The 14,027-nt window shown below is 32.5% G+C and overlaps 3 protein-coding genes across 4 annotated transcripts; all 3 read left to right on the plus strand.

Annotated features, from left to right (window-relative positions):
- The first annotated feature begins 354 nt into the window (after positions 1 to 354).
- Positions 355 to 2,059, plus strand: LOC148180310 (lipase 1-like). Of its 2 annotated transcripts, none has more exons than XM_088042221.1 (5): positions 355 to 590; positions 719 to 1,405; positions 1,463 to 1,547; positions 1,594 to 1,736; positions 1,786 to 2,059. In XM_088042221.1, the coding sequence occupies exons 1-5, from the start codon at positions 501 to 503 to the stop codon at positions 1,936 to 1,938; spliced, it is 1,158 nt and encodes a 385-aa protein (XP_087898347.1). In that variant the 5' UTR covers positions 355 to 500; the 3' UTR covers positions 1,939 to 2,059. The 2 variants fall into 2 exon arrangements, with proteins under 2 accessions (XP_087898347.1, XP_087898353.1); XM_088042227.1 differs by having other exon boundaries at positions 1,463 to 1,544.
- A 4,747-nt stretch (positions 2,060 to 6,806) lies between these two features.
- On the plus strand, positions 6,807 to 8,188 carry LOC148180311 (odorant receptor Or1-like). Its single transcript, XM_088035998.1, has 6 exons — positions 6,807 to 7,329; positions 7,374 to 7,599; positions 7,645 to 7,744; positions 7,788 to 7,892; positions 7,938 to 8,093; positions 8,141 to 8,188. The coding sequence occupies exons 1-6, from the start codon at positions 6,807 to 6,809 to the stop codon at positions 8,186 to 8,188; spliced, it is 1,158 nt and encodes a 385-aa protein (XP_087892124.1).
- A 4,157-nt stretch (positions 8,189 to 12,345) lies between these two features.
- LOC148180312 (odorant receptor Or1-like) lies at positions 12,346 to 13,740 on the plus strand. The gene is made up of 6 exons (XM_088036116.1): positions 12,346 to 12,880; positions 12,925 to 13,150; positions 13,195 to 13,294; positions 13,340 to 13,444; positions 13,490 to 13,645; positions 13,693 to 13,740. Exons 1-6 carry the CDS (start codon positions 12,346 to 12,348, stop codon positions 13,738 to 13,740), a joined length of 1,170 nt encoding a protein of 389 aa, XP_087892242.1.
- The last annotated feature ends 287 nt before the right edge of the window (positions 13,741 to 14,027 follow it).

Below are 14,027 nucleotides of genomic sequence, written 5' to 3' on the forward strand. Positions count from 1 at the left end.
GATCTTTGCAATTTGATTTCTGATTGGTTACAAATAAAGTCATCTAGCTCTTAAACGGTTTAAGAAAACCTAAAAAAACTTCGAAAGATTACTTTGCACGGCTGCTTCTATCACCCCTTTCGCTATGGCCGTAACGTTACCTAATAACTGTAGTATTTCTTTTGTTGTTTTCACCTTTTCGCATTTTCAATTAAATTAATAAATTACAAAAAAATTTATTCAATGTTAAGTAACACTTAAGTTGTTTACTTTACAGCGATCGATCTTTTTTATAGCCCAGTGTCGTATTTATTGTAATTATTCTTTATTAAGTATAGATAATTATATTGGAAACTACCTTTCAATTAATCAGTATAAAATTAGTTTCACATTGAAAATCAGTTATGCGTCATTTATTTAAAATAAAACTATTAAATGACGCAGTCGATTACTGTTAAGATTTCCGGTACCAAAAATCTTTAAATGTGACAAACAAATAAAAATTATTAGTCGATTCCAATATGGCAAATGTGCAGATCCTGGCCTTTACAGTGCTTATGATTTTGACATGTCATGCACAACTTCCCAAGTCTGACGTTGGCCTCAGTCCTGTAAGTAAAATTGCTACAACTATCCTTTACCAAAAATGTTTTTAGAGTAGGCTATGACCTGATTTTTCTAAAAACCTGCTCTAAAAACTATTTATACACATTAAAAATATCAAATCTTTCACAAAAAGGTGGGGATCATACAGAACCATGGATACCCCGCTGAAACCCATTATGTGACCACCGAAGATGGCTATATTCTGACGTATTTTAGAATACCTAGTCCAAAAGCAGCATTTATTTTAGAACATGGAATGCTTTCTTCTTCTGTCCAATTCGTATGTACTGGAAACATGAGTCTAGCTTTCTTTCTAGCAGACGCTGGTTACGACGTTTGGATTGGTAACGCCCGTGGTACCACTTTTTCTAGAAATCATACAATTCTTGATCCCGATCGTCATAATAAGCAGTTCTATAATTTCAGTTGGCACGAAATCGGGTACTACGACCTGCCTGCATCTATTGATTATATTCTTAAACTAAAGAACGAACAAAGTCTTTACTATGTTGGTCATTCGCAAGGTACCACAGTGTTTTTTGTCATGGCAAGTACCAGACCAGAATATAACAAGAAAATAAAAGTGGCTCATCTGTTCACACCAGCTGCTATCTTGGCGCATATTCCAAATCAATGGTTGGTTGGTGCTAGCAAAGGAATTGACCTGTATAAGCAACTCTTAGAGTTAGCTCATTTATATGAAATACCATTCACTCAAGAGATAAGAAAAACACTTTACTGGATTTGTTTGAATCCCAATTTAAGACTTGCGTGTGAATTGATTTTCACGGTTAGTCAAAATTCGAAAAAATTTGATTCGGTAATAAAACCTCATTATAATCTAATAAAATTTAATATAAAAAATCGTCAATTTTAGAATGTACTTCCAGTATGTTTGGGAAATTTTCCATCCAACACCGCCCTAAAACAAGCTCTACATTATGCCCAAATGGTCAACAGTGGTAAACATTACGTTAGAGTTTTTTTTGGTTCACTATTTCTTTTCAGGCAAGTTCCAAAAGTTTGATTACGGACCTTCCAAAAATATGAAACTATACGGCAATGTTACACCACCACTTTACAGCATACGTAAAATTAAAGCACCAACAGCATTATATTATGCGGCTAGTGATAATTTTCTGTCTGTTAAAGTAAATCTGATTTTTCGCCACGTTAACTTAATTAAATTTGCTGTTTCAGGATATTAGAGCCCTCAGAGATCAACTTCCAAATGTAGTCTTAGATTATTTAGTACCTCGACAAACTTTCAATCACGTTGATTTTATGTTGGCCACAGATGTCGTTAGTTTAGTGTACAACAAGCTGTTGGAAATTACTCAAAAATTTCCTTGATAGTTGTAAACTTGTCATGGAAAAGTAGTAACGTTAATTATTACTTTTAAGTACTAATATACAGGCTGTCTTAGAACTCACAAAGTACCCGTTAACCACAAATTAAAAATTTCTAAATTCATTGAAATTCATCAATCATGAACGTTTATTTATTAGAAAGGAATTTGTACTACCTAAGTCCCGCCGTCCTATCCTCAAGTACAAATTTGCACAGAAAAACGCAACGTTATTGATTTCAGTAGCGCACCGATATTTTTAACTCTACAACGACTGTAAAGAACCATAGTCAACTTTCTCGCACGAACTTCACTGAGAAAATGGTAACGGTGGATTTCTTTGCGCAGAGTTGAATTCCAGGAGTTTTAAAATACATGTTTCGAATTGCTGTCTGAAGATGTCTGTTATCTCTGAAGTGTTTTGAAACACCTGTATACAGGTGTCCCAGATTGCACGCACTTCCTTTTAATGGGAAATGTTGTTGATTGTCGTATCGCACAGGCATTAATAGGCATTGATAGTATTGAAGTTACAAGCAGTTAAAGTTGTCCATTCACAGCGCATCTTTGTGCAATTTATGAAAATTTGTTTACATGTGACGTAGCAATAGGATGCTATCTAGCGATTTATGGGCTGTGATTGGCTAACTTAAAGTGCTTGTAACTAAAAAACTGTAAGGACTTGAACATGTGCGATACGATATTCAACTTAGATTTTCATGAGGGATTTCCTATTAAAAAGAAGTGCAAACGTTCTGGAACACCTATATGTGGATAATTTTAAAATATTTCTCTTCTTAGTAAGCGTTGAAAACTCAATATTTATGTGACAGATTTATCTTTAGCCGTTGCCAAACCCAAAAAACACAATTTGTTGATTTTGATTGTGTACAAACTAATAGTACCGAAATTTTTTTGTTTGTAAATTTTATTTTGCACATTTGTTATTACAGAAATTATAAGAATAAGTTTTAAGTAAATAAAATGCCATCATACTCGAATTAATATAACTGCAGATTTTAACCAAACACATGTTGGTTGCAATTAAAAACTTAAATAAATAAATAAGCTGATGATTTTAGAATGTTTCTAAATGTCTTAGTATATTTTGGACAATATTTAACTTTCTTACTTTAAATTGAGAGCCATTTTTTTTCCTAATTTGGAAGATATTAATTTTCTTGATTCAGAAATGTGTAATATGTTCTACTTTTAAAAAAAATATTTTTTAAAAAATTATCAAAATTGAAAAAATTAGTCAATAAAAGCTAATAAAATCTAGGTGCATGGTGTCAAATAAGAGAATGCTGTTATTGTAATGTTAAAAAGCAGCAAATAACAGAAAGAATTGGCAATCTTTTTAAAAATTTTTAATAACAAAAGAATAATAATTACAAATCAGAAAAACCATCAACCAAATTTAATTAAAATACTGTTGAAACGCCATGCCGTTTGAGAAATTTGCATTATGAAACGTTTCTTAAAACCTCTATTGTTCGAGTGATATAAACAAGATCTTGCAAATATCTCCAAAGGAAAAAAAATTACTGGTGTTAAGTCTGGTGACCTGGCTGGCCACCGAATGGGACCTTGGATTGCAAACTTTTTTTTTCCGAACCTTTGTTCGAGATATTGTGTGTTAATTAATTCGTGCATTGTAAGGTGTAGCCCCATCTTGTTGAAAGAAAACTTGTTCTTTCTGTTATTTGCTGCTTTTTGACATTACAATAACGGTAAAACATATTACACATTTCTGAATCAAGAAAATTAATATCTTCCAAAATAATTAAAAAAATTAAATTTAAAATCTTCCAAAAATTGGGTGCCAATTTAAAATAAGAAAGTTGAATATCGTCCAAAAGATACTAAAATATTTAGAAAAATTCTAAAATCATCAGTTTACAGTAAATTAAAAGCCATTTAATTTGTTTTTTTATTTTTGAAATCGGTTCATAAATAAAATTTTTACAACGCTTGCCGTTTTTTTAAAATCACCCTGGATAACAAAAACCAACAATGTTGACAAATAGTATAATGACAGTACACTTTTGTAAGAATTCTAAAAAAATTACGAAACTCCACGAAAAATAGCTCAATCCACAAACTTCTAAAATGATAGTTTTACAAAAATGCATTGAAATTAATTTAAGTTTATAGTTATTATTTATTATACAAGCGTCTAAAATGAATGTCACTTTAAAACGCAAAAGCCGAAGCCTCGCGCGTTTTAATGACTGCAACTTAAACATTCATTTTAGACGCGCGTGTAATACAAACTTTTACTCAATTTTGACCACCCTAAGCCCCAAAAATAGTGATTTAAAGTTCACATTCGAGAAACGTCAGAATTGACAGTTACCAAATAAAAATTTTATGAGCGTAAAAATTGGTTTTTGTACGACCATAACCTAAAATGACATTTTTGACACTCCTTACGAACGTCAAAAAAACGTCATAAAAACTTGTTAACGAAAAGTAATGTGGATTGTACTATTTTGAACATTATTAATGTTTATTCCTGGAAGTAAAGCTTCCGAGGAGCATGTAATATTAGGGCCACGTATCTCACACTGAGCTGAAGATTCTGGATCAGGAATATTAACTTCATTTTTCTCAGCATCAACAGAACTATTTCCACCTTTACTAGCAAAAATTTTTTTTGCTGTATCCACTTTCGTATGGACACTTTCTTCCACGTATCCTTCAGCAACACTTGACGACTTCCACCCTCCTAGTCGTTTTAATGTTAAGATGTCTGTTCCAGAACTTGCCAGCAACGATGCCGAAGATCTTCTAAAACTGTGCCCGGTGTACCGTTCGGGATTAGGTAACTTTAGGTAATGAGCTATTAAACTTGGTATTTTTGAAAACTGGTTAAACCCAACACATTGTACGGTACATTTTCCTTTCTGATACTGTAGGAAAAACCGTCTGTGTTTCACATGAACCGGACGTAGAGCAGCGTATTTTTTGTAAACATCGAGTAGATTTATTCCGTTAACTTCGTCACCTATGACAGTAAATGTCCGTTCAGTATGTGTTTTAGAATCCGGTACCTTGACGAGAAGAATTGACTTTTTTTTGACAATGTCATCGATAGTCATGTTGCAAAGTTCTTCCCGACGACAAGCCCCTGCTAGTCCCATTATTAACGTCACTTTGTACAGCAAGTACATGGAGCATTCAACAGAAAATTTTCCACATCTTCCCTAAAAAACACTTTAGATTTCTTCGGTCGATATCCGACAGACTGTCTCTTCAAAAATGCCTTCAGTTTATAGTATTTAGTCACATCAACATGATCCTTCACGTATAATACTGACTTTAGCATTGAGAATTTGGACCACAATGTTGAAGATTTGCATGTTTGACTTCTCACTCAAGTACGCTAGAAGAACGGATTCCGATATTTTGCTTGCGGTCTTCTGTTCGCACCACTGCTTAAATCCTTCATACTCCTTTTCGTATAAAATACGTGACTTTCTTGGTAATAAATCGAGAGATGCATCATTTGCTTCTTGTCTAATTTCAGGAGGAGTACAAGAAAAATCTGTTTCGCTATCACTCATCGTGTTTTGTGCACGTTTTGTGTTGCAAATTTAGGTTATTGACAATTTTTCCTTAGTAACATAAACAACGACGACTGGATTAAATTCAGGAAATTTTGATCAAAAATTCCTGTCCGTTTTCAGAAAGATGCCGACATGGAGGACCATTCTTCGCATTTAGAAAAAGCTTTGGATACGAGATTCTTCATTTTTATTTAAAGTAGCTTACGTTCCATTCATAGTTTATAAATTACTTTGACTTAAATAAAAATTAGATTTCTTATGTAGTATTATGTTAAATTATGGTCGTATAAAAAGTATTGTATACAACACGTGGCTAAATAGTGCTTTTTTTACGCGTGGGCCATTTATATGCACGAGCCGTAAAAAAAAGCACTATTTTAGCCACTTGTTGTATAAAATACTATTACAATATCAGGTGTGGCATGTGCAGTGACTCTGGCGGCGGTGTTTGTTTGTTTCAAAAAAGCTAAAAATTGTCAAAAATTCATCCAAAAGTTCAAAAATCATGCAAGATTTTGAAGAAATAATGGAAAACTTGCTTTCATTAAAGAGTCGAGGTAAAAAAACGTATCAAAAGTTTCTTGGATGGAAAGAGTAGCAAGACGTTATCATAACCATGGTTTCAAAACAGCAAAATAAAATTTTTATTTTGCTTGTGGATTAACATTTTTATACCGCTAGCGGATAAACCAAAGCTTTAGTGGCCTACTAACAGCAAAATAAACGACTGTTTAAATGTCAAAATTGAATAAAAGTAATTAATTGTTGAATAGTGTGAAACAGATCTGAAACTAATTAATTTTAAAAATTATGATTGTCGAAAGAGAATTGTTAAAATCTATCACTCAATGGACAATAATTACGTCCAGTGATAAAATGAAGCATTACTGCTTCTATTAGTGCTCTGATTTGAAAAATTTTGTTTTAATTTAGAACTAAAGAATGTGAATAATTTCGAGCTGTTTTTTTATCTATTTACTGTATGACTAATGATAGAGTTGCATTTTAAATTTAACGCCCACTAGAATAATCTTTTGTAAGAAAAATTAAGTATAGACTTGCTTGTGACTTCTCTGAATTTCAATAAAACGATCACTCTCATTGATTAAAGATGAATAAAAACTCGTAATTAAAGAGTGCACGCGGTGTGCCTCAGAAAACTTCAAAACACATGAATATTTTATTATGACAGTTTTTTATACCTTTGATGACCGTAATGAATTCTTTTTAATTAAATATTAACAGAAGAGCTAGTCAAAACCATTCGAGCTTAAGACGCCACTGAAGTAACAGTGAAATAATGAACGACGTCGTCAGATCCAGTTTCAATGTTAATCTTACAACGTTACGCATCCTTGGGCTGTATCCTCCAAAGAATCCTTCGAAATTGTACCTAATTTACGGGTATGTGATGTTGTTTGGCTGTTTAATTCCGGATCCGATTTTCAGCGTGACTTATTGTTTTTTACACAAAGAACTAAATTTTTTGGACGCTGGTGTTGTTTTCGCGATGATGGTCTACGTACCGAAGAGTCTGGCATTTTTTAACAACCATAAAGAGATCAGAGATTGTATCTATTATCTGGGGGTGTTCCTCAAGACCACTCTAAATGATAAACAAAAGGAGATAATAAATGACAGTGTGTGGGTTTCCAAAAGGAATTCTTCAGTTTTTATGGCAATTTTCGCTTTGGACAACGCCATGTGGATTCTGCGACCTTTGTTCGGTTCAGATCGTGGGTTTCCCATGGATGTGTGGCTGCCATTTGACGCAAAGACCAGTGGAGTGGTTTTTGTTTTCGTTTATCTCTTCATTACGATTGGTGAGATTATAGGAAAGTACAACAAAAATTAAGGTAATTTTCAGGAGGAACTTACTCGGTGTACAACGCTGCGGCACTAGACACTTTGGTCATTGGATTGGCTTACCATGCCGCTGGTCAAATTAAAATCTTAAAAGACAATTTACAATTTTTAAACGAGTACGCAGAAATCAGCATTCCTAAAAAGTGTTTCAATTATGAAGGAATAAAACGAAAGGTCATTTACCAGAAAATCCGAGAATGTACCCAACACCACCATCAGATTCTTTAGTAAGTTTAACAAGATTTAAGTCATGCGTTGAATTTCTTTTGTAGTTTCGTTAACAAGATTGAGAAATGCTTTTCGTTGATTGTCTTCAGTCAGTTCTTCATGAGTACCCTCGCGATATGTGTCTGTTGCTTTCAGTTGATTAAGGTAAACTCGCAAATGTCAAGTTCTGGTCAAAAGAGTGTCGTAGGTGGCCCCTGGAAGTGGGACTTTCCTTATGATGATTGTTTATGTCGGTTCTACAATTATTCAAATTTATTTAATCTGTTACTACGGCGCAACACTGTATAACGAGGTAACCATTGGATTTTATTGTATCAAAGTTAACTTTTATTTTTAGAGTAATACATTAGTCACAGCTGCATATTTAGGACGATGGTATGAGTACGATTTAAAGGCACAAAAAGCTCTACTTCTCTTTATGGAACGTGCTAAAATTCCTTTAAGTTTGACTGTTGGAAAAATAATTGATTTGTCGTTGGGCACATTTTCAATTGTGAGTTTATTTTGTTTTAACAAATAGTTTTCACAAACAGTTTTCAGGTACTAAAAAGAGCATATTCGTTAGTGGCTTTACTACAGACCTTCTAAATCTTTTTTTTATATGTATGCAAATAAAATAAAAAAAAAGTTACTTGTATTTAAATAGTTTACGTAGTCGTCAACATTATTTTTTTGACTTCATGAATTATAAACGTCAAATTAACATTCAAATGGCATCTTAGAAAACATTATACAGGGTGACCTTTACAGTGATATTAACATTTTTTTATTTCTAAGGCTGAGGTGTTTTAAGGGGATATCTAACAAACTGTAACGGTAAATTCTGCTTCAAAATTCTGCGTAAAGGAAAAATTATATAATACATTTTAAACATCCAAACGTCAAATGTAGCATCTCCCTTCAACCTTCATTATTTGTAGACGGCATTCTTTTAGTGAGTTTCCCATGGTTAGTCTGCTTACTACGATAATAAAACCAAAAATAAAAACTACTTCTTAAAACCCCAGCCCGAGTGGTTTAGATTATTATGACCATCATCTTGTGGTCAGGACAATAGCTAATAGTTTTGACTGCACTGGTGGCCAAATTATTATTGCCCATGGCCCGTAAATCTTAAATACTTTGATAGTTTGGTCCGATACTTTACAAATTACACCCATGAATCATAAATAAAATAATAATAAACAATAATAAAATAATTACAATATCTCATTATTATTATTTAATGTTTATCTTCATAAATAAATTAAATTTTTCCCCAAAAAGAGAAATTTGTGTAATTGCAAAAATTGAAAATAAAAAGAATTAATAGATGCACTGCAATCTTCGAATTTTGTCCAAGATTTTTGTGAATGTAACAAAAAATAGTGAACATAAATTATAGATAATATTTATATTCTGTTGTTTTAGTAATTGATCTATTTTTTAAAACCTTTAAATTACGAGAAGTTTTTCAGTCTTCTCACCACCCCAAAGTCATAATTTTGACAACAAGACGTTATACTACTGTCTGGTTGTTCTCAAAATACGTATGTGTGAATTTTGAAAAGTCTACGCATGTGGAATGCTAAAAATTATTTTGCTTTCAGCCAAGTTTTCGTATTTAATTAATCAAAAAGTCGTTAAATACATACTTTATAAAAATTGTATATAGCATTTAACATAGTGCACGTTGAACAGATTCATATGCAAAAACCAGAAAGCAATTTACTCAAATGGTTTTCGAGTAATCGTGTTTAGAAAAATACATTGAATTTGCCTTATATTCAAATTTGTTCGATATCTCCTTAAGGCACTTACTGGTGAAATTTAAATTTTTTTTATAGGGGTTAGATATAAAAAAAAATTATATCACTCTAAAGGTCTTTCAAAAAAAGTGCCATGTCCTATACCTATCTTTAAAAATAAAAAAGGTTAATTTCACCCCTCATAGGGAGTTGACTGCAAAAAGTTGTAAACACGTGTGTTGTGTGTCCCCCTCACAACTAAAATTGACCTGTCTTAGCGTTCCTTAAAATTCCACCAGTAAGTGCCTCAAAACGCCTCAGTTTCGTTTTCGTTGGCCCACCCTATATTTACAATTGCCCAAATCGTCTGCTCTTCAGATTCGTTTATAAATTAAAATCTCTTTACCATAATAAAGATTGATCACCAAAGTGGTATTTACCTAAATTACGAGTATTATATATTATTAAATTTTATTTTGTTTTTTCTTAAAACTGAGACAGCAATTTAACAAACGAAACCTGCCAACTTCATTTATTTACAGTAAGCTGTAATGGATATTTTTTCAGCCTCAATTTTAAAATCATCCTATATACATATTACATTAATTAAAAAAAAGTGAGAATTAATAATTAATAATTAATTCATTAAATGCGATCGTGTCGTGCAAAAAATGGTGGATGCGCCGGGATAAAAAAAAAACACTCATATTTTTTTAAGTGTAGAACGTTAATTAAAATTTATCGTCGACCGTCAATAAGGCCATGCATAATCATAGTGATTTTCGAAGGTAAACAATCACTTAACTTCACTGTAAAATCAATATGTATATTTTTTAGTATCCTTGATAGAAAACCATCAACTTACTCACGTCCAATATAATACAATTTGTTTCATTATTAAAAGTTAATTCGTTTGAAGCAATCGTGGACAGATGGTTGTCAGATACGTTGAAACTTAAACTTGATGAAGACTGTGGCAAATGCTGAAGGGTATTTTGAATGGGATGACCACATTGTTGATGCCTTTAGACTCTTACTCTGCAAAAATACATAACAAAATTTAATTTAAAAATGAACACATTCCTACCTTTTCCAAAAAAAACGCTAAGTGCACATTCTCGCTAACTGCCTTCACATTTTAGCCTTGTCTCCATTGATTAAATTGTTTGTAGATTTTTAATTATTTTTCTCTTGATTTTTCAAAAAGCAAATTTCTAACTGCTTCTCGTGCAGCTGCCGCAACTTCCCATTAAAAATCTTGAGAATAACTCGCACGATTGTACATTTTTTCGTGAAATTTTTTGCTTATCGACTGGTCATCATAAATTTTATTTATGGTTTTAACGTTTTGCACCTTGATGGTTCTTTAAAAACTTATCGATTTAGGCCTTTCCATCAAAAATACAAAAAAAAATTGCATGTTGTACTCGTTAAAAAATTCGTTTTCCAGCTCGTGTAAAATTGATCTACTCGCTGGGCTCGTGAATCAAACCTTTTTACACTAGCTGGAAAACTAGCCTCTAAACTGGTGAAACATTCTACTATTTCTCATACTTCCTTTAAAATCAAAGATTAAAAAATTTGGGGAATAAAATAATAATGTTTCTTGATTATGAAATGATACCACATTACAGAATTTAAAGCTGTACTTTTGTGTTTTACTTTTTATGAAATTGAAAACGCATTTTGTTCAAAAGTAGACTTAGCAACTTAACACCTTGAGTCGACGATATTTGGTTTACTTTATTATGACAATAATGCTCTTAAGAGGTGCAAAATAAACACATAGTTTTTGTCTAAATGTCGTGGAATAGCTGTTTTCAAAACTCGTCGCACAATGGTTTGCTCCACAAATTTCAGAAACGGTAGTTTTACAAAAATAATACTAATGAATTTTACAAATCATAATAATTGTAAAAATAGTTATTTGTGTACTAAGACCAAAAGTGTTTCTTTTTTGGACGAGCTTTATTTTAATAGCCGAGATGACAACCAAAGTCAGAAGAAAGGCGAGGGCAAAATGGCACTTTTTGGCCGTGATACACACAAGATTTTTTAGGCAACTTAAACTGAAAATGGAATTTTTAGGCCTGAAAAGCGGCCTAAAAGTAAGTCTTTTCTGGCCGCAAACATTTTTGGCCGATCTACGGTGGCGCCATCTATCCATAGTTTTGCATATTCCATCAAGATACCGACATTACTCCAATTTTATAATTATTTAACTGCTGTAAAGTAAAACAAAGATGCGTTGAATGAATGAAAATGAACAGGTCTAGCAGTGCTGCAGCAACAACATCAAAAAGCACATCAAACCTAATTCAGACAAATTGTAAAGCTACACAAGCCGAAACTGCAAATGTAAATAAAGAAAATATGAACTTTTCTGAAAGATTCATAAATATTCAGTTGTTATAAATGATTAAATCAATAAATCATAAACCAAAATTAATAAACTTGCAAATTTAATGATTAATTATTTAAAAAATCTTGTGTGTATCACGGCCAAAAAGTGCTATTTTGCTCTCGCAAAATTAAAAAAAAACTCGGCCGAAAAGAAACACTTTTTTGGCTTTGGTACACGAATAACTATTTAGATCATGCTTTTGGATTTTTGGTTGTTTGATTTGGAAGATTTTGCTTTTATGTAGGAACAATAAAATGGGAATAATTATTCCGAGCTACTGTTTGCTTTGGACTTATTTACTGAATGACCATTGACAGCACAGCTGTGATTTAACGCCTACAAAAATCATGTTCTGTAGGAAAATTTTGACTTGCCCGGGATTTCTCTTAATTTCAATAAAATGATTTTTTTCATTGATTAGAGATGCATAGGTAACTTGTAATTAAAGAGTGCACTGCACGCGATGTGTCTTAGAAAACTAATACATGAATATTTTACTAAGTGAATTTTTTATACCTATAATGACCGTAATGAATTCTTTTTAATTAAATATTAACAGAAGAGCTAGTCAAAACCATTCGAGCATAAGACGCCACTGAAGTAACAGTGAAGCAATGAACGACATCGTCAGATCAAGTTTCAGTGTTAATCTTATAACGTTACGCATCCTTGGGCTGTATCCTCCAAAAAATCCCTCAAAGTTGTACCTAATTTACGGGTATGTGATGTTGTTTGGTTGTTTAATCCCGGACCCCGTTTTCAGCGTGACTTATTATTTTCTCCACGAAGAACTGAATTTATTGGACGCTGGTGTTAATCTTTTTATTATTTTCGCGATGGTAATCTACATACCGAAGAGTCTCGCATTTTTTAACAACCATAAGGAGATCAGAGATTGTATTTATTATCTGGAAGTGTTCCTCAAGACCACGTTGAATGACAGACAGAAGAATATAATGAATGATAGCGTGTGGGTTTGTAAAAGGAATTCTTCAGTTTTTTTCGCCATTTTTGCTTTGGACGATGTCATGTGGATTCTGCGACCTTTGTTTGTCTCAGATCGTGAGTTTCCTATGGAAGTGTGGCTGCCATTCCAAACAAAGACTAGTGGAGTGATTTTTTATTCTGTTTATCTCTTTATTACGATTGGTAAGGTAATAAGAAAGTACAACAGAAACTGAGGTAACTTTCAGGGGGAACTTACACGGTGTTCAACGCTGCAGCACTAGACACTCTGGTCATTGGATTGGTGTACCATGCCGCTGGTCAGATTAAAATCCTGAAAGATAATTTACAATTTTTGAACGAGTACGCAGAAATGCGCATTCCCAAAAAGTGTCTCGACTATAAAGAAATGAAACGAATATTCATTTACCAGAAAATCCGGGAATGTACTCAACACCACCATCAAATTCTTTAGTAAGTCTACAAGATTTAAGTATTGCGTTAAATTTCTCTTGTAGTTTCGTTAACAAGATTGAGAAATGTTTCTCGTGGATTGTCTTCAGTCAGTTCTTCATGAGTACGCTTTCGATCTGTTTCTGTTGCTTTCAATTAATCAAGGTAAACTTTAAAATGTGTCAAGTTTTGGTCAAAACAGTATCGTAGGTCGATCCTGGAAGTGGGACTTTCCTTCTGATGGCAGTATATCTCGTTTCTACGATTATTCAAATTTATTTAATTTGTTACTACGGCGCAACATTATTTGACGAGGTAACCATTGTATTTTATTTTATCAAAGTTTACTTTTATTTTTAGAGTAACACGTTAGTCACTGCTGCATATTTAGGACGATGGTATGAGTACGATTTAAAGGCACAAAAAGCTCTACTTCTCTTTATGGAACGTGCTAAAGTTCCTTTAAGTTTGACTGCTGGAAAAATAATTGATTTGTCGTTGAGCACATTTTCAATTGTAAGTTTATTTTATTTTGAATCATAGTTTTTGAAAACAATTTTTAGGTACTGAAAAGAGCATATTCGTTGGTGGCTGTACTACAGACCTTTTAGATGTTTTTTAAAGTATGTAAATGAAATGATAAAAAAAGTTGGTTCTATTTAAATAATTCTTGTACGTAGTCGCAATTATTATTTTTTAGTCTACATCCATGTGATTTTTATTTCTACAAAAAGATTCTGGTTTAATAAACTTTTGTCGTTTCTGCAATTTCTGCAGGTTTGATTTTATAGATTTTAGATTACGAAGTTATTTAAAGATTTTTTTCTCCCTATAGAGTTTTGTAAATTTACCCTTTTGATCCGCAGTATTAAAATTTGTTGCCAATTTGTTAACTGCA

Source organism: Gnatocerus cornutus, chromosome 1 (genome assembly GCF_029298725.1).
Source record: "Gnatocerus cornutus isolate USDA-ARS CGAHR chromosome 1, icGnaCorn1.1, whole genome shotgun sequence".
Taxonomy (NCBI): Eukaryota; Metazoa; Arthropoda; class Insecta; order Coleoptera; family Tenebrionidae; genus Gnatocerus; species Gnatocerus cornutus.